The 27,381-nt window shown below is 36.8% G+C and overlaps 2 protein-coding genes across 3 annotated transcripts in view; one reads left to right on the top strand and one right to left on the bottom strand.

Annotated features, from left to right (window-relative positions):
• The first annotated feature begins 1,636 nt into the window (after positions 1–1,636).
• mipa (major intrinsic protein of lens fiber a) lies at positions 1,637–5,936 on the top strand. Its single transcript, XM_038283124.1, has 4 exons — positions 1,637–2,333; positions 2,556–2,720; positions 4,601–4,681; positions 4,785–5,936. Exons 1-4 carry the CDS (start codon positions 1,974–1,976, stop codon positions 4,968–4,970), a joined length of 792 nt encoding a protein of 263 aa, XP_038139052.1. The 5' UTR covers positions 1,637–1,973; the 3' UTR covers positions 4,971–5,936.
• Positions 5,937–6,906: 970 nt separating this feature from the next.
• Positions 6,907–27,381, bottom strand: part of stat6 (signal transducer and activator of transcription 6, interleukin-4 induced) — a 47,473-nt gene continuing 26,998 nt past the window's right edge. For both annotated transcript variants that reach the window (XM_038283123.1, XM_038283122.1), the window contains exons 8-21: positions 26,184–26,300; positions 25,859–26,026; positions 24,063–24,150; positions 23,857–23,979; positions 20,280–20,372; positions 15,870–16,073; positions 15,699–15,793; positions 15,485–15,615; positions 14,167–14,316; positions 14,012–14,072; positions 12,820–12,849; positions 11,999–12,031; positions 9,571–9,645; positions 6,907–9,450 (exon numbers count right to left, since the gene is read on the bottom strand). In XM_038283123.1, coding sequence (XP_038139051.1) covers positions 9,405–9,450; positions 9,571–9,645; positions 11,999–12,031; positions 12,820–12,849; positions 14,012–14,072; positions 14,167–14,316; positions 15,485–15,615; positions 15,699–15,793; positions 15,870–16,073; positions 20,280–20,372; positions 23,857–23,979; positions 24,063–24,150; positions 25,859–26,026; positions 26,184–26,300 — 1,414 coding nt within the window. In that variant the 3' untranslated portion in view covers positions 6,907–9,404. The remainder of the gene's footprint in view (positions 9,451–9,570; positions 9,646–11,998; positions 12,032–12,819; positions 12,850–14,011; positions 14,073–14,166; positions 14,317–15,484; positions 15,616–15,698; positions 15,794–15,869; positions 16,074–20,279; positions 20,373–23,856; positions 23,980–24,062; positions 24,151–25,858; positions 26,027–26,183; positions 26,301–27,381) is intronic.

The following is a 27,381-nucleotide window of genomic DNA, read 5'->3' as shown; positions in this document are numbered from 1 at the left end:
TCATCTGAACTTTGAATTTGAAATACTGCAAAAAAAAAAAAAACCATTGGAAGATCAGTCATTTCTATTTTTAAAGGTATCCCCTATAACAATTTTACATGTTCAACATAAAATAAAAATCCTAAAACTTAGAAAACAAAAATCTTGTTCTTTATTTATTATTTTTTTTTTTTTACTTTTTTGGAATAGCTATGACCTGGATGACATTTAAGAAGCAAAAACTGCCTTAATCATACCTTTCTTTAATTACCAATTAGGTATATGTTAAAAGACATTTCCCATCTAAGAGAAATGTGAAGGCAACAATAAAAAATGGTAAAAGAGGCATATGCCATGACTTTTGAAATATTTTTAGACAGATTAATTTAAAATTGATTTATTGCAACACCAAAACAGAGAACTTTGTTAAATAAACCAGTTGCTGAATTCCATAATAAATAAATAAATACACAAGAATAATAAAATGAAATAAAAAAACATACCAGCTATGAGACACAGAGGTGGACGTATCATGCTTTGGGATCCTTGCTGCAGGAATAGCTAATCAGCTCACAAGTAGTATCAAATTGATCTACTGTGTACCAGAGGTTGTTGGAGGAAAACTTAGACACCATTAAAATATAAGCAAAACTGGACTTTGTGACAATCACCCCAAAATAGTTATTAATTCACCAAAGACTGTATGAGAAACACAAAATGGAAAGTAATTGAAAAGGTGAAAGCACAGATTTTGACTGGAAATGTGCTAAAAACAAGTGTTCACACCAAGACAACTTGCAACACTTCTATTGTTAAAATTAATAGTGCAAAATATAAGAAACTGAAATAATCTAAAGTGTGTTTATAATGTAACAACAGCAGATTAATTTGTAAATTTCCAAATAAAACAAAGCTAATCTGTAATTAAGAGCCAGATGCAGTTGCATTTGATTTTCTGACTTTTTCACTCCTCATAATTGATAAAAACAATTCAATGGCTTTAGTGAAACTTTTTTTTTTCTGAATGATATTCAGTAGCACAACTTTATTTCTTCATGCTTCTCTTCTACAGTTTTATCGATTGTTAGATGAAAGTTAGGAATTCAAAGTTGTTTGTTTAAACTAGAGATACCGATCTGATACTTGGATTTGGATATCTGCAGATCTCGATGCTTTTTCAATAACAAATATGCAGCTGCAAGGGTTCAAATGGACTGTATTTAATTAAAGACGGATGCCCATAAAGAGCTAAACTTTTCATCTGTTAAACTTTATTTCAATGTATGATAGAAATGGCCTGAATGCATCTGCCCCTATGGATAATTCCCATTTTTACTGATACCCACTCTAGAATTTTCTTCATTAATGGGACCATTGTAAATAAGTAATGTTTGCAATGCTAAAATTAGGGAGTCAAGTCCTGAGTCTGAGTTAATTGCATCATGTTGAGCAAGAGTCAATTAAGTTGTTTACTTAACAAAAAATAAAAGAAGAAATCTCATTGTTTTTAGTGAGCAAGCTCTCTCTCCAAATGACCAACTAGCAAGAGAAGGGTTAAGTGACATTGTTTTGACTTGTGGTATTGCCCCCTAACCCCTCCCCTTGGCTCAGTGACACTGCTGTGGCGTTGGCGGGTTATAAAAAGACCTCTGTGGTCCCCCCGCTCTGATAAAGGGCCTTAATGTCTGCAGGACATACTTAATATTTGCCCACTCATGTTCCTCTTCTAACAACGAGTGAGGGTTGGCACATAGATGCACAGAGACTGGCTTACTGCTCCACTCAGGAGCCCTCTATGACAAAAAACAGATTTAGGAAGGAAGAGTCGCAGGTTACTTACTGTTACATGTTGAGCCCTTTATGTGTTGTTGCATTTAGCTTTAGAGACAGCTTCTGTTTGAGTACTATTTGTCAGTCCTTTCAGACATTCTCACCTTGTGGTTGATTAGTTTCTTCTCACCTGCTTAGAATCTGCTTTTGGACTCTGTACAATCATGTGGGAGTTTAGGTCCATGTCTTTCTGGCGAGCGGTCTTCGCCGAGTTCTATGGCACCATGTTCTTTGTATTCTTTGGGTTGGGTGCGGCCCTCCGCTGGACCACAGGGCCCCACAATGTTCTTCATGTTGCCTTTGCTTTTGGGCTGGCGGCTGCCACCTTCATCCAGTCTATCGGTCACATCAGTGGAGGACACATCAACCCTGCTGTCACTTTCGCCTACCTGATCGGATCCCAGATGTCCCTGTTCAGGGCTTTCTTCTACATCGTGGCCCAGTGTCTTGGGGCGCTGGCTGGAGCTGCTGTGCTATATGGAGTCACGCCCAACAATATGAGAGGAAACCTGGCACTAAATACGGTAAAGTGGTCTGAATTAAACCTGAATACTCAATTGACTAAGCTGGCATTTATTACAATCTTCTGCAATTTAATGAAGTAGCTCAAATATAAGCGGTTTCATAATATGTCTTAATTAAAGCACACCTTTCCTTTTATTTTCTAGATTTGTTTTTTCCCTTTCAGTGTTTTCTTCATGAACTCACCTCACTTCTTTTTTTTAATTTTTGTCAAACTTTCACAGCTGCAGCCAGGTATCAGCCTGGGCATGGCCACCACGATCGAGATCTTTCTCACCTTGCAGCTTGTTATCTGCGTCTTTGCTGTAACAGATGAGAGGCGCAACGGACGCCTGGGCTCTGCTGCTCTGGCTATCGGCTTCTCTGTGCTAATTGGACATCTTCTTGGGGTAAGAAACTAGCATCGGCTGCAGAATTATAAAACTTATTTTAGGGTTGATCAAAACAATTAATAAAAACTACATTTTCATACAGGCATAAGCTTTTTAAGCATTATTATAAGGTTCATTACTTAATTTTCAGGGGAAATGCGTAAACATTTAATCTGAATAAAATAAGACATGCTTTATAACTGATTTAGCCATGGATAATTTCCATCTGCAGGCATGTCCTCCAAGGATGAAAAACAACTTCCTTCTCATGAGGGCAACATGAATTTACTATTGCAAGTTAAGGGCACACAAACAAGACCTCCTATCCTAAATGAGGAGCTATGGGGTTTCTGATCAGAAAAAATCCTTCTTTATTTTCACTGTTACAAGTGAAAATCCTCGACTAAACAATCATAATATCCTAACATTAAACACAACTGTCCTGCAACACTAATGTGTTCCAGCTCCAGTTTACCAGAAATGAAAACTGTTTGAATCCTATTTCTACCATTACAGTATGGATTGAAGTCATAATCTAATTGGAGTACTTCAATTTTAAAGAACTTAACAACAGTGAAAGAGATGAATGGTCCTCTCTCCAGTCCTTACTTTATGTAAATAAATGTAAATAACTTAAATGTAAATTAGCAAGGTTTGTGAAAGATTTTTTTCTGTGTATCCTCAACTTGTAATTGTGCATGATTAACATCTTAATATCCAACTCAGTTTGGGAAATTCTATCATATTTTGCGTTCCGAAATGGAAAAGCAAATAACTTAGGAACTCTATGCCCAAATTACATGTTTGATACATCATTTGAAAGCTAACACCCTCTAGTTTCTATTGGGTGACTAAATTACAGCCCAAGCTGCATCAGTTCAAACATGACTCAAAGTTGTTTTCTTATTCTCCAAAGTAATAGGTCTTTTTTGAGTAGCAGTAATAAAGACATTCTTGGTTGTTGTGGCTGCTTTGTCATGTTTACATTTTGAAATGCTGCTATATCTATATTAATTGTGCTTTGGTGCTCACTGTGTCCATAAAATGAACTTGGTGGTTGTCTATATTGGTAAACATTTTAACATTGCAATTTTCATGCATTCTGAGTTATTAGTTGTAAATGCTTTAAAGGGGTCATAGAATGATTCTATTGGGTATGTGGTGCTGCTCCTTAAGGTCTCTGAATAGGGTGTGTAACATTGGTTTGGCTGAAAATGGCATATTTGCTGTTCTATGAGCCCTAATGCAAGCCTGGTTGAAAGCCCTAAAAGGAAACGAAATGGGGGCCTCAGCCTCAAAATGAAGCTGCTGAGCTTACTTTTACTTTTGTGCCTAAAACTGTTCTCAGTCTTGATGCAGTAGATTTGGCAAACATACACCACTGGTATCATTCTGACCAATATAAGAGATACACTAAGAATGCATTGCAAGTTAACAAATAGCAGCCAGGGTTATGACAGTCTAATTCTGCATAAAAGCATACTAATACCTAATACTAATACTGTGCTATACTGATAAATTATTTGTATTTAATTTAGGATCTCTGATTGCAAAAACACCAATAAAATTTTTATAACACATGACTGAAAATATATTCAGGCTGAAAGGGGTTTAAACTGGTCTACAAAATGTTCCAGGTTGTTTGTATCTTTGGCTAATTGGTCTGGAAAAATGTTTCCAGAGAACATACATAAGCAGAGCATACAAGCTCTGCTTTGCACTGTAAAGACATTTACAAAAACATTTAAGTCCAATTAAGTATTTTATATTTAAATATACCAACACATTGAAATGTAAGATGAAGCCTTAATACCTTTTCACTGTTATGACCAGCATGTTTTTAAAGAAAATAAAATAGCAGTAGTAACTCTGAACCATTTGATCTGTCTGTCATTTAGATGTACTACACAGGAGCAGGAATGAACCCAGCAAGATCCTTCGCCCCTGCTGTACTTGTCAGGAACTTTATTAACCACTGGGTAAGATATTTAAACATGTTTACTTTACAATGAAAATGTCTAAACCGGATCCCTGTGGTGTTTCTAAATATGATAATGCTGATTTTTCCCATTTTTTTTTTAGGTGTACTGGGTAGGACCCATGATCGGAGGTGCAATAGGAGCTCTGCTTTATGACTTCTTGCTGTTTCCGCGCATGCGTGGGCTCTCTGAGAGGCTCGCCACACTGAAGGGCACCCGGCCCCCAGAGGCAGAGGCCCAGCAGGAGACCAGGGGAGAATCCATTGAGCTCAAGACACAGGCCCTATAAATCTGGAGATATTTATTTGACCCCCAAACCCCTCCATACACACCTTCCACCTTTCATGTCACCCTCTGAACCCTCGGTTACTTCTCCATCCACAGCCCTGTCACTTTTTTTGCACACAGACCTCCTCCCTCTTTATCAACACTCAAAGAGTGATACAAAGCCCCGTTTTGTAATTCATGTTTTGCTCCTTGTGGGACCTACTGAGAAGGGACAAACAGCCCTAAATATCTTACACGATCTCACTTCCACCCAACGTTTCATGCCCTCTTCTGGAAGGGGAGGAGGGGCGGGGGCGGGAGTGGTTGAGGACTTGCCACCATATGATGCGACCAGCCGCCTGTAGCATGGTTAATTGGTTACTTCTGGCTGACCACACAGTTATAACTGCCATGACAGTACTTCTGTTTTTGTTTATTTCTCACACCTTTTATTTTGCTAGGAGTGAAGCTACAGTAGAACAATGGACCTCTGCCTGCATTTTCATTTTGATCCAGCGTGACCTCGCTCCTTGTTTTGTTTATGACCTTTGGCTGAAAATATGTATTGATAAAGTTCTGACCTTATTTCCTTTCTTTTAGCTGTATGTGCATGTGTACACATGGGTGTGATAGAGTGAAGGTGAGAAAGACAAACTGAGTGTGCCTGCATGTCTGTGTGCATGTGTATGCTTGTTTTAACTATTTTTTTTCTGAATTTAATTGCCAGAATTGTTTGTATTGTAAGTTTTGATGCTGCATTGATTGAAAAATGTCTTTTTCTTGCCTTTATTGAAAAAGTGCGAATGATTACGAAAGGCCTAGTCAATTCATGTTTGATCTAATTAGATTGTTCCTTTAGATGGATTGATTAGGATTTAATTCTGACACATAGCCCCTTTCAAACACTTAAAAATCTGCATTTTATGCAGTATTTTAAAATAATAATTCATAGGTTAAATAAAATGTTTTTCTTTTTCGATAGTTGCCCATTTAAATTTGTATTATTCCACCCAAATCTGTAGCATTTACTGTATTAGTTTTAGCTTTTGTATCTTTCACATTTGGATTATATACAGTTTTTCTGTTGGTTTACACTTTGACTTTTCGTCTCCCAAGTTTTAGAGCAGCGCTTCACCAAAGATTCATGTACAGGTGTGTTTGAGTTATTAGATTTTTATTCTCTATGCCTCCTAATGACAAACTGGACCCACTGTTAAGAAGAACAGGTATTTTATTTTTATTGCCATTTTTTTTCTCCAATAAATAATGCATCTTACAACTTAGAATGTTTAGGCTTTTATGTTGAATAAGGATTAGAATATGCAGAATATATGAGGTAAGACAGCTTTCTGTAGGAGTCTGCAGTCAGTGGTAAAGGGAGACCCAATTTGAAAGAACTAGAAAAAGCTGTTTGTAAATGAGTTTAAATCTTCAGTGTGTTTTTACAGGGTGCAAAATATGCATCTTTATCCTCATACAGTCTACAGGGAAAAAATTAAGTTTGAAGTTGAATTTGTTCTCTCCCTCGTGCATTATTTCTCCTTCCTTTGGGATGTGGCTCAGAGAGGAATTAGCACTTTGCTAATTGTACCAGAACATTTCTTGAACCAAACTTTGTACACCGATTCCTTTCCTGCTTTCTCATAATAACCTCTCTTTTTGTACCCCAGTGTGATTTCAATGGCTGTGGTTCAGTAGAATCTAAATTTAAAGAACATATTGAAATTAGAATTTGTTTTCCAATGGAAACGTTAAGATGTACAGTGAAAGTTTTTTTTTAAAAGACTGTTGCAACTGAATGAAAACTGGACTGATAAAATGAATACGATGATTGCTATTCATATGAATACAGGCGATTTGAACTTGCTATGTACCCCCATTTAATCGGTCATCCTTTGTGGTAACTGGCAAAGTTTGGCTATTATTCATTTTCCATGTCCAAAAAACAAGCAAAAAAATCAGTTTGCAATTTCTTTCTTTTTGTTTTTGTTCTTTTTTGGGTTTATTTGGAGTGTATACAATCAAATACAGAAAGGACATTTGTATATAGCAAAATCTGGACAGACATATGGAACAGTGAGTACATGTAATATTTCACATTTCTGGCCCCAATGTGTATAAACAAACCTTAAATGCGATTTTTTCAAATTATCTATCTGCTGCTTGTCAAGAAAATGAAGTGTTTTGAAATAATGAAACTAACAGCTGAATAGTATTTGCAAATAAATCCACTCAATTATTTTGGGAGTTTCAGTTTTACAGAAATTGAAATCTTATGTGTATGGCATCACAATAATCAAGAGAGGTCTACCAAAACCTACAAACTCCTTAAAGTATGAAACAGACACATGACAAGGAACATTGAACAATTTACATGCAAAAAATATGAAAGTGATGGCTTAAGAAAAACTGAACCTTTTCAACTTAATCCAAAAAGTGCTTTTTAATAAGGTTTTTAATTCAAAGGAATAAAAACAGGAATTCCAAAAAGAATTAATTCTTTCATCACAAAACATTCTTCTTAAAGCAAAGCAGGCTTTTGTAAAGCAGTTGTGGCCATTCTATATCTTACTGCTCTTAAGAAACAGAGACTTGTTTTTCCCAGAAGATGAAACTACCAGATAATCTAATCAGAGTCTACAGTCTTGTTAAAATAATTACAGACTCAAAGATCCCCTTTCAACTTTAATCCGTTGTTAGGTTTAACTTAACTGGCTGCTTACAAAGGACCACCATGGAGGGTCTTAGTCTGTAACAAGGACATTTAAATTTGCAACATGTGATGTAAAACTGAAGGTGAAAATGGTTCCCTCTGAGCAAAGTTCTGCTACGAACAAAGAGAAAAATATACACAGCAAGTTAAAGTTTTGCCTGAAACGTTAAGATTTCATTAGACTGTGGGTAAGATAGTTATCTACATATCGTCACAAAAACTCTTTAAAAAAAGTCATCACTACCCCTTAAAATACCGTTGGGATTTTTGCAAAATGTAATTTAATCTTAAATGCTATTAAAATGTTTAAAAGCACAGATTCTTATTGAGAGACATTCATTTGCAGCAGTCTATTTACAACAGTACACACTAGAATCTGTATAGCATGAGGTTGTCATCACTGTTGTTGGCCAGACAACTATTGTGTGGATGTAGTTTTGTGTGTCTTTGTGATGGGCCAATGATCCATCCTGTGTACTAATAATATGAGATAGCTGTATGCATGTACAGCAGTGTGTGTTTACTTAAGCTTTTTGGAAAAATACTAGCAGCTAGAGCTTGACATATAAATATAATAACAAATAAAAGTTTTTAACGCAGTTATAACCAAAGCCTTACCCACAACCTGTAGCGCATCTGCCATCTGTTATGAGTGTCCATCAACATGGTATAGTACTGCATTAAGCAGCGACGGAAAAGCCAAATGTTTGTTGTGTTACCAAAGCCCACTTTAACAAAGAACAATAACTCGGTCTAAACCCCAGCTGCAGCATCTATATTGTGTACTATTATTTGGTATTAAAATGTTTAACATGCTGTAGTAAGTACTTAGGTAGTAAATACAGGTTATACTATTGTAAAATACAATCCAATAAATGACACCCTACCTTACTAAACACAAAACAAGATAACAAGAATAGAATAAGATCTGATAGGTTCCAGTAGATTATGGCTTACAGAGCTTGCTGCTGTACAATTATCTTATTTAGCTTAATACAAGCAAAGGAAGGAAAATAATAAAGTGTGAACACATCCCCCAGCCCCCATATAGCGACATAATAACTGCACCATTAAGAATAAAAAACAAATGACATGAAAAGCCCTTTTAGTCAGATGGGTTGTTGCTTTAAAGTACTCAAAGTGAATTTATAATATTAGGTTCCTTAGATTAGTAGCAGAGATAAATACTTAAATCGAAGCAGGGATGTCATATCAATCTTGAATTTAGGTTCATTTAACATACATACAATCTTTGTTTGCTGGAGAAAGCACAACAAGGAAGATAGCAACAACTATTGAACAGTTCTCGTTTGACTATAATTGTCCTATTTTTCTAAAATGGTTTCAAAGTTATTTTGGACAATAGAAGTAGAATCCATTTCTGGATTGTTCAATCTAAGTGTTTCAGATTTTGAAACAGAGATGAATGAAAGCACTACATAGGTAAAATGAGTCAAATAACGATTTGGGAGACTTTCATTGGAAACTTTAGACCAGTGCGATGTGGAACAAATACTTACTGGCGATTATTTGAGTATAGCGGCCATTCCCATCACAAACTTTAGCTTTGGTGGCAATTATCACATTTTACCACTCTTAAACAGAAATATATATTTAGACTCACAAGAGTTTCTATTTACACTCAGATCATACTGTAGCATTTGAGTTATGTAGGCTAAGGTTGTCTTCACTCTTTACTTGCAATCTGTCTTGATCTCAAAAATCAGCCAGTAGGAGATTTTTCTAACAGTTCAGGGAGAAAAAATCATAATCCATCGAATCTGATGCACTAGAAAACAAGCAAACAAAAATATAGTTACTATTTTTCATAGCCTTAATGGATCATTGAAAATTGAATAACATGCTACTAGATAATATAATTTAATCTAACAGAACAGAAAAACAATACTTTGGCAAGGCAGGAGCGTCCACAGTATCATCATCAGGAATCTGTAAGTTCCCCAAAGCCGCATTGAATTCCTCCCTAAAATAAAAACAAATATATTACAAAAACAGTTTTTTGCCTTTTCATAAGCAGGATTATTTTAGTTTCAAATGAGAAAAACCTGATTCAAAATATGTCAACATCAATGTTCAATAATACATTTTTTTGAAAAGACCCATCCTCTCCACTTAAAAAAATGCACATGCACAACCCTGTACCAGCTCCCGAGAGGGAACGCCTATTAAACGCGTGCCCATTTCTCCTCGTGCATGCTCTGTTTAAAAGTTGCTGTTTGCATCGCTCATACAAGCTTACTTTCCAAAAGAAGCAAATTTTCCACTATGTCAGACTGACCACCGGTAAGTAGAAATAGGGACGAACACGTAGGACGGCCTTACATAAACATATCACCAGAATGATTGACAATTAGGAGGACCACTTATTTAGATGATCCACCCAAAAAAAGAATATCCTTCACTATACCTGTGAATAAGTATTTACCTCCTAAACTATTTTTTTTGCTTTTTCTCTCACTGTAAAAAAACTGAAAAATTCAAAATCACATTATAGCATAATTTTAATTAGTTACAAAAATAGAGCCATCTGACCCAAGCTTACCCAGGAATGTAAAACAAATGACATCCCCTTCCATCAAGTGTTTGTGATAACTAGTAATGGATCTTATTAGTTGGATGAAATTTGATCTTTGGGGAGGGGGTTAGCTAGCCTGGGTGCCAGTCAGAACTTAGCCCCGCCCACAAGGTTTGAGTTCGGGGAAGTTCGGTCTGGCTCTGCTCCGTAGTAGCGCGAGTATTATCGCCCACTGTCAGGCGATCCAAACAAATTGTCAGGGCGGACTTTATACGATGATGGACAGATGATCAAGAGTAACGTAATCAACCACGTGACCAAAGCGCGCTAGGGTGACAACAATAATGGCTGCCGCTGGAGAGTTTGGGTGAGTAGATTCTGCTATTAGGTCTGTTCTAGAAGATATCGACAGCAAATTAATTTTAAAAGAGGAACAGAGAAACGCGATCAAGGCTCATCTTCTTATTCTAGGCGTGAAACTGCACGCTTTGATTTTTGTGGACAACAACTATGCCTCGCTTAACATACGTCCCGCACTCCGTTGCTCTTATTGGTTGTAGGTCTATCCAATTGAGTGCAGAGGCATTTTTTTTCCTGGTTCGTTCGAAACACGCCCCATAATCACAGCTCTATGGAGCAGTATCAGACTCATATTCTGACTAGAATTGAGTCGGACTACGTCAGGCTAGGGGTTAGCCATCCGGAGTCCAAATTATCGGTGTGCAGTGGATACTTATCCTGTTGTATAAACCAAACCAAATAAGCAATAGCTGAAGATTACAAACTGTTATTATAGCCCATCTGCGGACCTTTAGAATTTTGGTTTTACCTTCACAAGCATAGCAAAGGCTTCTTTCGCCAGCTACATAAAAAAATTACCCCATTTACACTATCCTCTGAAAACTGATCCATGCTGCCCACGCTAGCACGGTTCCTCGCCTCCTACCGACGATCTAGGGTAATTCTGCTCTCTAGAGGAAAATAAGCAAATCAACATGGCAGAGCCCATAATATTCAAGAAGTTTGGGAAGAGTCAGACTTCCTCATTAAGGGACAATAAAGGATTAGCATTTTTTTTATGTCACACTATTCATTCTTTTTTTAAATTAAAGTTGTTGAAACGTGACACTGATATTGGTATTAATGTTATCTATCCATCCATTTTCTGACATGCTTAATCCCAAGTGGGGTCACGGTGCCTATTTCTAGCTGTCTACGGGCAAGAGGCAGGGTACACCCTGTATAGGTCACCAGTCCATCGCAGGGCAACACAGAGACAAACAACCATTCAGGCACACACTAACACCTAAAGAGAAGAAGAAGCAAATTTTGGACTGTGGGAGGAGAAACCCACTCATGCTCAGGGAGAACATGCAAACTCCATGCAGATTCCCGGGCTGGTAATCAACCCGCAACCTTCTTGCTGCAAGGCAGCAGTGCTACTCACTGCGCCGCCCTGTTAATGTTCTGTCTTTTCCATTTATATTAAGAGTTCACAACAAGAAAAAAGTGACAGTGGAGAGAGTTTAGGTATGTATATTACTGGCTTTAATTATTTTTAGTTTCAGTCAGTGGCAGTTCTTGAATCAATAGCGCTGTGGAAAAGCCCATACCTTTGTTTCCCTTAATCAAAACAAATATAGGAGAGCATCTTAATTGTGAATAAAAGACTTGCAGTCCTAAACATCTGATTATCCCAATATTTTTAGCAGCAAGCAGGTAACCTTTTCTGACTGAATATACAATTATTCGTGGTTATACAGTGGTATTATATAGAGAAAAGTGATGGACAAACACTTACATGGGCAGGCTCAAGTCTGGCAAATTATCGTCCCTTAAAAATAAATTTTAAGGAAAAATGAGGTTAGTAAGGTCATAAGATGGATAACCAAATACTTACATACTTAGAATAAAAAATAAATAAAGTCCTTGCTATGTTAACATTCACCTAAAGCCAAATGTGTCCTACACAGACACTAGAATACTGTTGTTCCGTCCTAAAACCTAAACCTAAAAAATCCCTGAATTCAAATACCTATAGCTATTCAGTATAATGGCCTATAGTTATATTCATCTTACATATATGTTTTTGAAATAAGCCACAAAAAAATGTTTAAACACACCTAAACCTTTTTTATCTGCTGTCTTATGGGTCTAAATCAACTATAATTGTGTTATTGATCTGTTTGTATGTCAAAATATGATTCCAATCAATTCACAACTCTCCAATTGAGATGATGATATATTAAATATACTAGACAATGGCTCGAAAAAAAAAACAACTCATCAGAATTTCACGATTTTAGGAATCAGGAATTTAAAAACAGTAGCCCTATCTTCTAATTATAACAAAAAATAAAATAATAGAGGATCTTTCAATATAGTGTCATGCCATGTATATTTTAACACACAATAGCAGACTTGTTCACAGGTCATTTTTTGCAAGTCAAGTCTTAAGTCTTGAGTACGCTGTTGCTATAATCAATTAATGGCATAATAAATTCTAATTACAATTATAATTAAAATAAGTGCAATAATTTGTGTAGACATGCTTGCTTATTTCCCCTTGTGTTTCCATCTCTGCCACTCAAATGATTAACTTGTCTATGAAAGTAATCTTACAATGGGTAGATTCCTCCCGGCGGATGTTCCCTGAAACAGACAAATAGTGTACATTATATGATTTGAGCCTTTTAAATGAAGCCTCTTGTTTAACAAATGTAATTAAACCAAAAATAAAAATAGAATTCAAACAATTTTGGGTGACAGTGGTAAAATCAGCTGAACAGAGGACGTAATATTTACGCTAAAGTCTAAATAACAGAAAAAAACAGAAAATGAAAAGTGAAGCTGTGTAGCAGAAGAGTCAAAAATAAACTATTGTGCAGTTATTAAGAAAATTCAGATATTGGTTAAAAAAATTCAAGTTTTGAAGCTAAAAAAAGGAACAGTTTACAAAATTATGCAATAACTGCATAAGAAACATGACTGTAGAAGCAACACTTTCAGAGGAGGCGAAAACACTGCCAACAACAATTAAAATCTGTAAGACCCATATTGAATGGATTTGAAAGAGTGAAAATAATTCTTGATCAGTTCAAACAATAGCATGTTTTAAAACACTTATTGAGCCTTTTAGAAGCAGTCAAGGCAGGGCCGGCGATTGCTATAGGCGAGCTAGGCAATTGCCTAGGGCGACAAATGTGTTGGGGGCGCCCTGTCGCCCTTAGGCTTACTTCCCATTAATCATAGAATTAGAAAAAAAAGCGAATTAAACCGGTTATGAAGCGTCCGTCAGTTTGACTTAACCTTACGTATATATAAATAGCATAATATGAACAAATAAATATACCACCGTTTTTTATTTATTTTTTCACATTTAAGAGAAAATCGGAAAAGATTCTGATCACTTTTCAAGCGCCCTCCAACCCGGAAGTCGTGACGTCAATCACTGCAGCATGTACACCAATATTTTGGAATGAAATTGTAAGCAAACAGATATTAAAAGTAAAACAAGTGAAGTCTGGCAGTTAACTTAGCTCGCGACTCGACAATGGCTGAACAGGGGGGGGGGGGGGGGGGGGGGGGACTAGAACCGGCCCTGAGTCAAGGCTGTAAATTTTCTAACTGTAGCTGGAAGGAAGTATGTCAAGTTGCTCCTTTGTGCAACTCGGATAACAGTCACTGAAGGAGCTCTTCAGTTCATTAAGGGTTAATAGGTTTGAAGCATTTTGCACAATTTCATATGGGTTTTATTGTGACTATCACTGAACACTGTAAAAAAATCAAATGAAAAACGTTTTCAGCTACTTACTCTCCAACTTTAGTCTGCAGAGACACAGGAATGTAGCCAGACATGTTTGGCGCTGGACGTCCTGTTTCAAACAGGAGGAGAAATAAAAAACCCTGGTTAATGACTCTAAAACCAATAATTCGGAAAACACAAAGCAGCCTTTGCAAAAACCTTACCTGAGTAGTACTTTTGAAAAACGTCATGTTTTGGCAAGTTAGGATAAAGGTACGTGATCTCATTTATGTCTCGAATGCGGTCACCAAGGCTGCGTATCTCAAGATCTCTCTTGGTGAAAGGCTGAATGTTCTGGAACAGTGGCATCCCATCTAGAGGAAGAGTAGGTTTAATATGTCACTGCTAATGGTTAAGTGTTCAAGGTTGAAAATGGAAGAATAACATAGTGTGTTATGCATTTGTCCATAGCCTCTGATGGCTTTGCCAAGTCTGTATATAGATTGAAGTCTGGTTGAAGCTCACCTACTGTAAAATGAAACTCCATCACCTATTAGTCTTCAGCCTCTAACAGTATTGCACTGTTTTAGCTCCACCTATCTTTCATCATTTCAAGGCCAGTTTCCCCTGCTGTAGAAATACATCTTCATAACATGAAGCTTCCACCACCATGTCAGGGTGATCTGCCATGTTGTTTGCAGCACAAAATGTTTTGCATGTAGCCTTAATGTTAAACATAATCCTGGGTGTCGCAGTGGTTAACGTGCACGGCCCATGTACGGAGGCCTTAGTCCTTGACACGGCCGACCTGGGTTTGAACCCGACCTGTGGTCCTTTGCCACACTCTCTCCCCCTCTCTCATAACCCCTTTCCTGTCAGCCAACTGTCGCAAAAAACGAGCCACTAGTGCCATAAAAAAAAAAAAAAAAAGTTTAACATAATCCTGATCTAATCAGAGCACCTTCTCCCATATATTTGCTAAATTAGTTTCTGACCAACATTAAACAATATTACTCATGACTTTATCTTTGGCAATGTTTCCATTATGATCAGGTTTCTTTAAGGTCTCTGCAGCCATTTTATTTTAAGCCCTTACTCTACTCCCTGATTAATGCGCCCTTTTACTTAAGACCGCTTGGTTTCGCACCTGAATTAAAAGTACAATGCTATAGTTTTTCAAATGATGGATGAAGCAAAGCTTTGTGAGAGGGGTATATTTCTTTAACTGCTTGTAATATTAGAGAGCACTATCTCTATATGCTATACAAGTGTTTTAGGCTGGAAAAAAAATGCTTCTACACTACACAATTTTTGTGCAACATTCTTAAAACCCAATATGAATCTCTACTACTTTCATTTGATCTGATGTAACATATCAGATTCCCAATTAAAAAGAAATACAAAAACGGTACAAAATCTAAATAAAAATAAATAAATCGAAGCATTTTTAATTGAAAAGTAAATGGCCATCAAGTAGACTGTGTGACATATGCTAGACAAATGAAATCTAAATGTAATTCAAACTGTGAAGCCAACACCTACTTTCATAAGTCACATAGGCGATGGTGATGCCTCCGATCTCAGAGTCACTGAAGCGAAGCAGGAAAGTTCCACTGTGACACTCTTTGAGAATCAGGTGTATATGTTGCTTCCCAATGAAGCCGAAGATAAGCCTAGTGAAGAAAGATTGATAATTGAGACTGAATAATATGGAATTCCTACATTATTGACTGAGAGACAAAAAGCGTGCTCTCACCCGTCACTCCAGTAGGACGCCAGATGTTTCTTAGTCAGATCCATTGCTCCCTCAAACCACTGCCAAAAAGTGAAATTTCGACCCGTGAGAACCTCCTGTAAAGTTAAAAGGTAAAAATTAGACTTGTATACCATCTGATGTTGGTAGAAAATGTGACATATCTCTGCTTACTTTGTTAAACTGGCACCAAGAAACCATCATGTTGCTGAAGTCATCTGTATATTCAGGCTGATCAAAAATCTTCTGGGCTAAGAAGTGCTGGTTGAAAGGGTCAAGTTCGTGATTGGTTTGGACCTCTGAGCGGAATTTATAGTTTAAAGTTTCAACCATCATCTTCCAAGGTACACGGTCAGGGACAACGAAGGGTAATCTCTCCTAAGGACATGAGAGAAAAACATTAAAATAGTGAATACCATTAAGATTCTTTAGAGACTGCTGCCTCTTAAGCTGTAAGCCACTGTTACATTCAAACCAGTGATTATCAAAAACTGCTTTCTGGATTTAAATTATGCTAATTCTATTTCTTAGCAATGTCTCAAATCTTTTGGCAAAAAAATGTAATTGAAAAATAATATTCCCTTTCATTTGCAAAAGAAAACATGACAGAGGGTTTCTGCACACTTTTTAGACTTTTCCTAAATGCAAAATTAAAAATCAAAATATTTAAGTTTATCATCACTTTTATTAAAACCGTCCAAAAAGGAAGCTGAAAAGAAGACAGAATGGATAATCAAAGGAGGGAAAAAATTAAAGTCACAAGAACGGATGGAGAGTGGGAAACATCAAATCAAGATTCAAGGATTGAGAAATGAGGATTCTTAGAGGGAAGGAATTTCTTCCATCCACAGTTTGGGTAACAGTATTAGACTTAAACAAGCTCAACAAGCTAATTAAGAAGGCCAGCTATTTTCTAGGAACTCCTCTAGAACCTCTGGAGATTATTTCCCGAGGAAGCATTCTCCATAAATAAAAAAAAAAACTATGGAAAACAGTGAGCATCCTCTAAAGAATATTTTTAAACAACTACAGTGTCTTCAGTGAGAGGCTTCGCCAGATCCGGTGCAAGACAGACCACTACAGGAGATCATTCCTGCCTATAGCTATAAGAACCTAAAACACCTGGTTAAAAAAAAGACTATGAGTTACTGCAAGATTTAATTTCCCTTTTGGATTAATAAAGTATTTTTGAATTGAATTGAATACTGAGAGGTCCAGTCCTATTTGTCTCACTTACTCTCGTTTTGCACCCCATTAATTTTAAGAGCTAGGGGGTCAACCACGCATCTTTAAAAAACATATGTTGAAATATCTTAGACGTAAATACAACTGAATTCCTTACTGTTGTGTTAAAACATTAAATTTATTGCATTATTGCTATTTTTCATATTATAAAAATCTACCAATTTTTTTTTCTTTTTTTTTAACGTAAAGTAGAATGATCATGACCACGGTTAACCTGACAACAGCCAGATGCATGTCTCGCTCCGCCTAGCTCCACTCACATACATCTGGGAACCCGCCATAGGAATTGCCTTTACTGAAGGCTGGGCCTTATCAAAACTCCTTGCATATGATTGGATAAGCCACTTGTCTGTCATCTTAATTGACGTGCTATTTCAACCACTCACACCGAAGCTAACCCGTGACGCTGTGAGAAGAGGAGCCATTTGGTAGATCAAGCTCTTGCCAAATCCGGTCGAGAGAAGGGCGAAAACATCGTTTCCACCAACAAAAGCCTTCAAAGCCGTTCTCTGATGTTCTTTTAATGAAACAATATCAGATAGATTGGACAACACAGAAGAAATAGCAGCATCAATGCTAACGCTTGCTTCCTCAATGCGAGCCGCCATTGTTGTTGGAATCTCACGGTCGCTTCTCCACTCCAGGACACACCCGCCCTGCGTCCTGATTGGACAGACCATAAATTCGGTTGGGGAAATCACTTTCAATGAGCAGGTTCCAAGATGTATGTGAGTGGAGCTAGGCGGAGCGAGACATGCATCTGGCTGTTGTCAGGTTAGACCACGGTAGGGTTGGTTGGAGGTAGGATATCCGGGCTCTGTGGGGTCAGCGGGATCTAGCTCACGATTGATCCCATTGAGGGTTCAGATTTCGGCCAGCGTGTCTCTGCTGCTCTGAGAAGAGCTGGGTCCCTCAGTCTGATCCCCCCGGACTGGATCCCTCTGCCTGCGCAGGGCATTGGTGTCCGGTGTTGGGCTTCTAACCAATAGTATCACGTAATCACCATTTTTATCTTGACGTGTGGAATCGCAACGGTCACTATAGCAGCATAGATGGTATAATGTTATGCATAATTCTCATAGCCCTTTTTTAACTGCACAGCGTGCAGACATGGTCCCTGTCATAAGGCATGATTTTTCAAATTTATGAGTAATATCTCTGTAGTTCCTGGGCTAACCTTTTGTCCTAATAAATGATTCAAAATACGATTTTGCACATTTCTTCTCTGTTGGTTGGCCACACAGAGAAATGTCACCAGCGCCCAAGAAATAGGTTAAAAACTGCTGCAGTTAAATTTTTGAGATAAGTACTGCTCTATTGCCTTTCATGAATGATGTGTTTACAGGACATGTGAAGAATATGTGATGGCTTAGTTCTGGTTCAATATTGCAGAAGGAACTATTTGGATTTATTTCAAGATATTTAGCTATTTCATTATTTTTTAGGATAGATGTTATAAAGAATTTTAAAATAAATTTCACATGCTTTATTGTTAAGGGGACATTGATGAGGTAGCGAGTGTGATTTGCTCCAGTCTGTTCGATTAAAACTGGAATTCCAGTAGAATTTGCCTCTTGGTTTGAGGCATTTGGATTGTTGAAATTTGTTGCACATGTGTTTCTTATAGTATTTGGTTCCAAAAAAAAATAAAAAAAATACAGTCCATGAGAAACAATTTGGTGGTCAAAGTTGGAGTAAATTGTTTAAAAATTGTTGGAGTCCATTGGGATGCACTAAATAACTGGTTTGTATTCCTTGTATCTTATTGGAAACTGATATTTCATCAAAAAGTTGTCGTAGCTAATTATACTACCATGATTGTCTATTAATTTAGAGGTGGTTGTGATATCTTTAATTATCCATGCTGGCTCATAAATTTACTTTTTATGTTTTGCAATATATTTGTTGTTAAATATTATGCATGTCTCTGGTGAAAAATTATGAGTGATGCAGAGTTTCCATGCAGAAGGTTGTGACTCAGGTTGAGTTTACACATGACGTGAACTGAAGCGTACAGGCTATTTATTGCTGCCATCAACTGGACTGGGATGTCATTTTACAACTAGTGGTGTCCCATTTCTTAGGGAGAAAATCTTCACTTGCACTTTCCTCATTGAGTATACTTCACTGTAAGAAGTAACTCACTGGAGATGTCTCAGAACCAAGTGAGAGAAATGGGACAGGGCCAAACAACCCACTCTGCTATCAAGGAAGCAGACATTCCATTAAATAACCCAAAGTTGCATGTGGTCTTTATTTCCATTCTATTGATTTTCTTGTTAGTTTTTATGTAGTTTCTTTTTTTGTTAACAAAGACTGAGAGTCCATTTTACTCATTGTTTTAGGGTGTTTTTGGCTGTCTTGTCAAATCTTCTATAGAAATTAAAGTTTATGTTTGAGAGGAAGTGCCAGTAATATTGTATCATTATAATTTTATAACCCGAAATGGTCTCCAAATGATAGTATTAATGTTTATCACAACAATTTCTGAAGCAATTTATTGTCCAACAACAAATTTAATTGTGACAGCCCTAAGGGGGACACTAAGAAGAAGAGAAGAAAGGTAGGATAACATTAGGAACAAAGGCAAGGAGAAAAATAAGCAAGGAACTAAAGATTTAAAAAAAATACTGAAATATTTAAATAATCTTATTCATACTTACCATAATTTTCTAGATAAAAAATAACTATGTTGATATATGCAAGGTGAACTCAAAAAAGCGTAGAGGCAAGGGCCAAAAGAAGTGCTGTCTACAATGTCACAAACTAAAGATCTACCAGCTTCAAAGGTTTAGAAGAAATAATCACAATGCATCTAGTGAGCATCTTTAATGCGGTGGCCCACCAGGTTACGATAAAATATTCCCACATTTTACGTCAACATGAAATGCCACGATAACAAACAACTAGTTCGGATAATCTCCAAAACAACAGCTCTTTTGCAGTGTTTATTACATCAGCGTCATGAAAGAAAGCATTATGCTGAAGGATAGATTACAAGCATGGCTGGACCAAGAGGTAGATTAGTTGCTTGGTGAGAACACAGTGCTAGGAAGCACTATGGGAAGCAAAGAGCAAACAAGGAAGGGAGAAACAAACAGAAAACTGTGTTCTCTCATTTTAATATTCTGTTAATGTTTCCCTTTCTGTGTAAATTATTTTCTTCTACTTAGGTTGGGTAGTTGCTGTGCCAGATGTCAAAAGCAACATGTTAAACATGCTTCCTAAAACTCAAGACAGCACAGGAGGATAAAGAATTTTAGAGTTAAAAAGGAGAAATACAAACATTCGTAGCTTCCAAAAGAGGAAACTACAACCAAATAATAACTTGATACCTACTGGTTCAGCAAATGCACAGTCCCATATGATCGTGGCTACTGCGTTGTTGTCCTGACTCCCGTGAACAATGATGACAACAGGCTGAGAGATTATCTGTAACAAGCAATGTCAGACAATGTGAAGTTGTTTTTACAATGAAAGTACTATTTATGAAGTTTCTTGTTTAAAGCTGTTTTATTTTGTGAGAGCTTTAACTGACAAATTCAACTGCAACTTTGGCTTGAATATGTAGAGTTTGGAGCAGGATTTTCTTAATGAGCAAACTGTTTCTGTTATACTTTTTGTGGACAGTGACCCTGGTGTTAAAGTTGTGTCTTTTTCTTGGCAGGACAGAATCTTTCTGGATCCTGAATTGCACCAGTACACATCTAAACGAGGGTGCAAATGGATAAAGTAGCCAAAATGTATTTTCTGCAGAGCTCTAATCTCAAATATATAGAAAATGCATTACAGCTTTTAAGGTCGAGGCAAATTAGCAATTTAAATTGGTGCCTGGCAAATTATTGCAACACAGAAAGGAATTGTCTGAATAAGACAAAGACAATACATTAAATCACAACTAGGGTTGTCAAAAGTATCGAAACTCAAAAAAGTATCGATACTGAAATGTTGTATCCGGATACAATACTCGTTTTTAAAAGTATCGATACAGTGCCGTCACCAGTGGCACCAAAGCAGTCATTCATCTAAAGTGCAGAATAGAGGACAATGCACTTTCAGAACACTGTGTGTTTGAATATTTCTGTGCTCTTTTCAGTTTCAGACTTTTTTTTTGTAAGAGGTGCAGCTGCTGAGAATTATTTTTGTTTCTTAACTGGTTTGGCTAGTGTCATTGTTATGTGTGCAAAGCATAGCCAAGGAAGGAACACTTAATTTGAAATTTATAAGTTTTTTATCAAGCTTGCTTAATATTATGCACAGCATACAACCTTTATTGTGTTTATTTATTAATGAAAATATTTCTGTTGAATTTTGGAGTCTTTTATCCTTGTGGTATCGAGTATCGAATATTTTCCTTAGTATCGGTATCGAGTTGAAAAGTTTAGTATCGTGACAACCCTAATCACAACCTCCAATAACTGTGAGAAAAATCCAATTTGAAAATTAATGTCTGGTTCAGTAAGTGGCAGGATACAATATTTAAATGTGTAGTGCATATATACCCTGCTTATCTATACTTTCGGCCATATGCCTTGGGCATTCAGGTGGAAAGAAGGGCAGAGCTTTTCATCGATCACCATCTGGTGGTGAGTTGGATATGATGGAAGAGGAGGAAGCTAGGCAAATTCTGCAGGGCCAAGTAAGTCACAGGATCTCCTTGGAACATCTTGCAAAGCCCTTGGTCAGGGAAATATTCAATTCCAAATCTGGGAGAACTTTTCTTAGATTTTGGGGTGATTGGGGACATAGCAAACAGGTACAGTGAAACCCAGCATGCCAGGGCAATTGCAGAGGCAAAGTATCGGGCCTGAGAAGAGTTCAGAGTGACCATGGAGAAAGATTTTTGTTCGGCCTCAATGATTGAACGTCTGCAGAGGGGGAAACAGTGCTTTGTTTAATGTCAGAGAGGAAAACTACTGGTCACAACTGAGAAAACTTGAATCGTGAAAGGAATACTTAAAAGATATCTTCTACTATGCTGTCATGCCATTCCCAGTTAAAGTAAAGGGTGGATGATCAGAGTTTGACTTGTTCTTCCTAAGTCACAATGGTGGTCAAAACAAAATCCATCATGTCAAAGCCTTAGGAGTGGATGACATCTGCCCTGAAAACTTTGGCCTCATGATGTTTTTGGGCTCTCGATGTTGACAAGCCCTTCCGTATCACAAGGCAGTCAGTGCCCCTTGGACTAGCAGACAGGGGTGGTGGTTTTAACAAGAAGAGAGCGTGGCGTGTGTTCCAACTACAGGGGGAAATCACTTCTCAGCCCCCCTGGGAAGGCCTGTGCCAGGGTACTGGAGAAGAGAGTCAGGCTGACTCTCAAACATCGGCTTTAGGAGGACAGTGTTGTTTTCGTCCTGGCTGTTGAACACTGGACCAGCTTTACACCACCTACAGGGTCCTTGAGTTTGGAATATGAAATTGGTGACACCCTACAAGGGAACGTTTAGTTTCTGTAAGGTGGAGCAGAAGTCTGGTCCACATTTCTGACATTTGGTTGTAGCTGATTCCAGTGCATGTCGGATTCCTTTGTTACTGGTCCCTGTTCATAACCTTCAGGAATAGTATTTCTAGGTAGAGCCAAGGACTAAAGGGCCTCTGCTTTGGGGACAAGCAGACTTCGTCATTGCTTTTTACTGCTTTTTTTCCTGCCAAGACCTACAGCATGTGCAGGGGTGGTTCACAGCTGAGTTTGAAGTGATTGGGATAAAGATCAGCTCTTCACAGTCCAAGTCCATGTGTCCAGTTGAAGGGGTGTTACTTAGCTGGAGGACTTCAAGTAGTTTGGGGTTCGGTTGTCAAGTGAGGGGACAATAAGGTGGGAGATCGATAGGCAAATCTCTTCGTCCACCGTCATAATGTGGATGCTGCATCAGTCCGCTGAGGTCAAATGAAAGTTGAGCCAAAAGGCAAAACTCTCTTTTCTCTTTTTACTGGTTGTTCTACATTCATACACACACCTATGATCATTAAATATGTGCCATGGGCAAAAGAACAAGATTCCAGATACAATTGGCTGAAATAATAGTCCCCTGCAGAGGGGCTATGCACTCCCTTAGATATATGGTGAGGAGCTCGGCCGTCTAACTAAAGAGGAGTCAGCTGATTTGGCTTGAATATTTGTTTTGGATGGCCCCTGAACGCCTTCAATTGGAAGTTCCAGGAAGTTCCAAAACATGCTGGAGGGTCCATGTATTTCAGCTGTCCTGGGAGAAGGAAGTCTGGAAATCTCTGCTGAGACTCCTGTTCCCTCGATCAGCAGAAGATGACGAATATCAGTAAATCAGTTTATCGCACCTATTCAATTAGGAGTAATAAATTAATAAATTTGATATATTTCACCATAATAATACAATGGACTAAGGTAAATTTACTTATTAAGTCCATATATTCAGCTGAATGGACTCTATTGTGGCTTAACCACCACACCGGGAGTATTTCTTTATGTGACTAGAGTTCATGCAGAGCAGTTTGGAGCATTTTAGTAATGTAAAGATAGAAAATAAGGGTTAACCATAATAATTATCCTTACCACTAATTTCAGCAACTGTAATGCAATATACTATATACGTGAACTCTTGAAGTTAAAGTTGAACTACATTTTGAAAAGCAAAATTTGCATATAATCTTCATGCGCATAAACAATATATGTAAGCTTCTGACTTGCAGAGGTTGGAGATGTGGAGTCAACAAGTCATCATCATGCCATGTATTTGTCCTGCCCAGCCATTGAACTAGGGTAGTCCAATCTGCACAATTTAATTCACTGTGCCGATAGAACTCACCTCGTTAGGTGACAAAGGGCAGAATAAATACATGACATAGAGATAACTTAATGGCTCCACATCTCCCATCCCTGCTGACTGGCGCTGCACATAGTGTGAGGATATAGAGCAAATTAGGTTCTGGGACAAACCTGTATCCTGAAAGGCACTTCATAATTTGTGATTGCGATGTTTGCAGTGAACATGAGGGCAAACTTCTCCTCTGTCACAGATTCAGCTCCCTTCCTGTCTGCTCGCTTTATTTTCTTAATAGACTGTTGAAGAAAAATACAGAATGTTCAAACAAGACTGAACATTGAATGCATATGTGAAATGCTAAATGAGGACTGTTAAATACCATGTTTCTGAAGGTGGCATTTGTGGTCCTGGAGGCTGTATTTTTATCCATGACAGCTGTATTGTTGATAAGTTCTCCAACATTTTCACTGAATGTAAGAGATTTTCAAGTTAGGTTATCACCTTCAAAATTAAGTCTATGGTGACTTTACAATAAAACTGGACAGTTAGAATTTTATCAAACTAAATTTTTTCAATTATCATAATGACAATATAGGCACAAAGGAAACAAACTTGATTTAAAAATAAACCTTACAAATACATTTTTTTTCCTTTAATCTTTTAAATAACGTATATTATATAAAGCAATGTAAACATCAGCTTGGCTCTTAGTGAAAAAGTACCCCGCCCCTTGTTAAGTCATGAATTGTTGTAGTTTCTCCCATTTTCAGGAGAGAAAAATTTGACTTTCCACACCAATGTTTTGATTACTGTCATATCATTACTGATAACAAACTACTCAAATAAAACCTTTCTGACAAAATAAATTGGGTAAGATCACAAAAAAAAGAAAGCATGAAAAAACAACTTGAAGTGGCTCTGCTAAACCACTTCAAACGATTTAGGGCAGCAGCAAACTATATCAATAAAGGGAGAAAATTTAATAAGTAATCAACCTTCTGGAAAGATCAATCAACCCAAATTACTCAAAGATCATATTAACCACCAATCTAGAAAAGCATTTTAAGTAGTGGAAATGGTTTGCCTCAGTTAAGGTCATTGTTCAATATTTAGCCATAAAAAGGAGACAGAGCAGCAGACCGGAAAACCAGCGGAACATTTTGATAATCCCCAAAGGTTACAAGAAATATTTGATGGGCAGGAAAAGCAAAAGCAGATGTTTCTGAAACACATGGTCGATATATCTACATTGAAACATTGTGGAGGTCATGTGAACATTTTTGTTGAAAGGTTTTGTTGTGTCAACAACTGTACATCTTTCTGTAACTGAGCTGCACCTTTTTTTTTTTTTTTTCACTTTCTTTAGTTGGTGAGCTAAAGCTAGAGCACAGCCAGTTTGAGCTGCAGAAGGGAGAGCCAAAGCAAATATCGTTTAAAGAAATCCAGTATCGATCAAAACTTTAGAATATGTCTTTCCTCAAGGGTCCATCTTAGGGCCCTTTTTATTCAGTATCTACATGCTCATATCATAACATGAATATATAGTCCTAATATAAAAACAACATAAGTTATAATTACTAATAAATATGCACATTTGCACATTACAATGTCACCAGGTAAATTTTAACCAATCAGTTAGACACGTTTATTAATAATTATGACAACTTTAGCTGTCATAAGCCAATCGGCTGATGACAAGCTCATAAAGAATTAGCATACTGGCCTAATTTGATCATGGATGCCACAGTTTGACAAATGGGGCAGCTGGTGAGGAAATACTGTGTTAACACACACACAAACTTGTCTCACTATAATTGGGCTTTCTATTGACTTCCATTAATGTCTATAGCCTAACTATGACCCTTACCCTAAACCCTTACAGAATGTGTGTATATATATGTATATATATATATATATATATATATATATATATATATATATATATATATATATATATATATATATATATATATATATATATATATATATATATATATATATATGATGTTTGAATCAGCTGAAGTTATATTTCTGTGTGTAATTTTAGCCGTTAAACTTTATTTTTAAGTAAATACTGTAATGAGAAAAAACATTGTGATTTCACATGAGACTTAAAACTTATCTCTTCAAAAATAAATCAAAAAGAGTAAGCATCTAGCTTTGAATGTTACTCACCCAGATGCAAGGCTCAAGTTTTTAGCCTGGTTTTCATTAATAATCTGTGCCCTGACCGTCACAGGTGTCCCAGGTATTAGTTTTTCCCCCAGCAGGTATCTCACAGTTGCTGAAAATTTTGACTGTGTTTTTATGACCTGAGGCGGTTGTTTTTCCACAACAAAAGAGCTGCGCAAAAGAAAAGAAAGAAATTTATTATTGTAAAAAAATAGTGAGTGTATGTAAAACAATGAAAATGCTGAGATAAACAATTTGTCTCAGTTTATCATAGACTTTGAAAAAAAATAAAAATAACAGAAAGCGTAGGACAAGTGTACAGTGCTACCTTTCAATCAGATCCTTAAGACATGCCTTCAGCTCTTCTTTGATTTCTTGGATGGGTTCATTAATCAGCATTGCCTCCTGGTAAAGGTTACTGTTTATTGCAAGCAGCTGTTCAGACCTGATTAATATACAGGAACAAAAGAAATGTGAAAAACTCAATGAAAAATCTGGTTCAGGACAAAGTTAGTTGGTTGGTTTATACATCCTCCTCACGCCAAAGTCTAGTGGCAACACAAACACAATCATACAGGGGGAAATGTATAAAGCTGACACTTTGTGGTATAAAATTCAAACTGCTTCACCACAATACAGCACAACACAACATGAGTGAAGCTTTACTTTGGTTACTGATCACTTTGATTTCCGCTCACTTGTTAATACAGAATTGTTCTAATTTTTTTTAAAGCAAACCTCTTATATTTCTCAAAAGAACGCCATACATTAAGGGTTTCCCTTCTGCCTTCTCTTAAAAGGCTAATCTACAGTCTGTGCTTAGTATTTAAAATGAAAAAACTTTTACAACTATTAATACAAAATACATTTTTTTAAAACAGTGGATCACACATAATTTTTTCTACAAAATGACTCAACCACTGTGAGTCTTAGCTCCTGAAATTATAAATATTCTGAGGTTTTCATAGACCAATGTTTTTTAATGAAAAACTCTGAAAATGCATTTTTTTGCTATTTTTTTTATCATACAGTTACTAAAAAAATATTTTTAAAAACATATATAAAATTGTTTGAATTGTTCTAAAAACACATTTTAGTTTGATTTATCAAATTATTTCAGTAGAGGTCTATTACAGACTGATGGGTCAAACAAGTGTCTACTGGGCTTTTTGATATTTATTGCAACAGTAATGATAGCATGATATCAAGACAAAATGTTATAGCAATACTGTAGCTTAAAAAAATATTATAAATTATGACTAGCCTGTTATGTACAGTTAAAACAAATATCCATATATCCAAAGGCATTTAGATTCCATCCAACTGGCCATTTATACTATTAAACCTAAAATTATTTATGTTTCTGACATTTAGGCTTAAATTAATCTTTTATTTTAACAACACTAACATGTTTGTTGTGATTGGAAGTCTTATGGCGGTTTGAAGTGCCCTAGTCTGTGTCCTAACGTTAATCTGGATAGACATTTGGAGCTTACCAACAAGTATAAAACATCAAAACTCAGGTG

The sequence above is a fragment of the Cyprinodon tularosa genome, unplaced genomic scaffold, assembly GCF_016077235.1.
Source record: "Cyprinodon tularosa strain WSP-4 unplaced genomic scaffold, ASM1607723v1 ctg19, whole genome shotgun sequence".
Lineage (NCBI taxonomy): Eukaryota > Metazoa > Chordata > Actinopteri > Cyprinodontiformes > Cyprinodontidae > Cyprinodon > Cyprinodon tularosa.
This window is presented reverse-complemented; position numbering and strand designations above follow the sequence as displayed.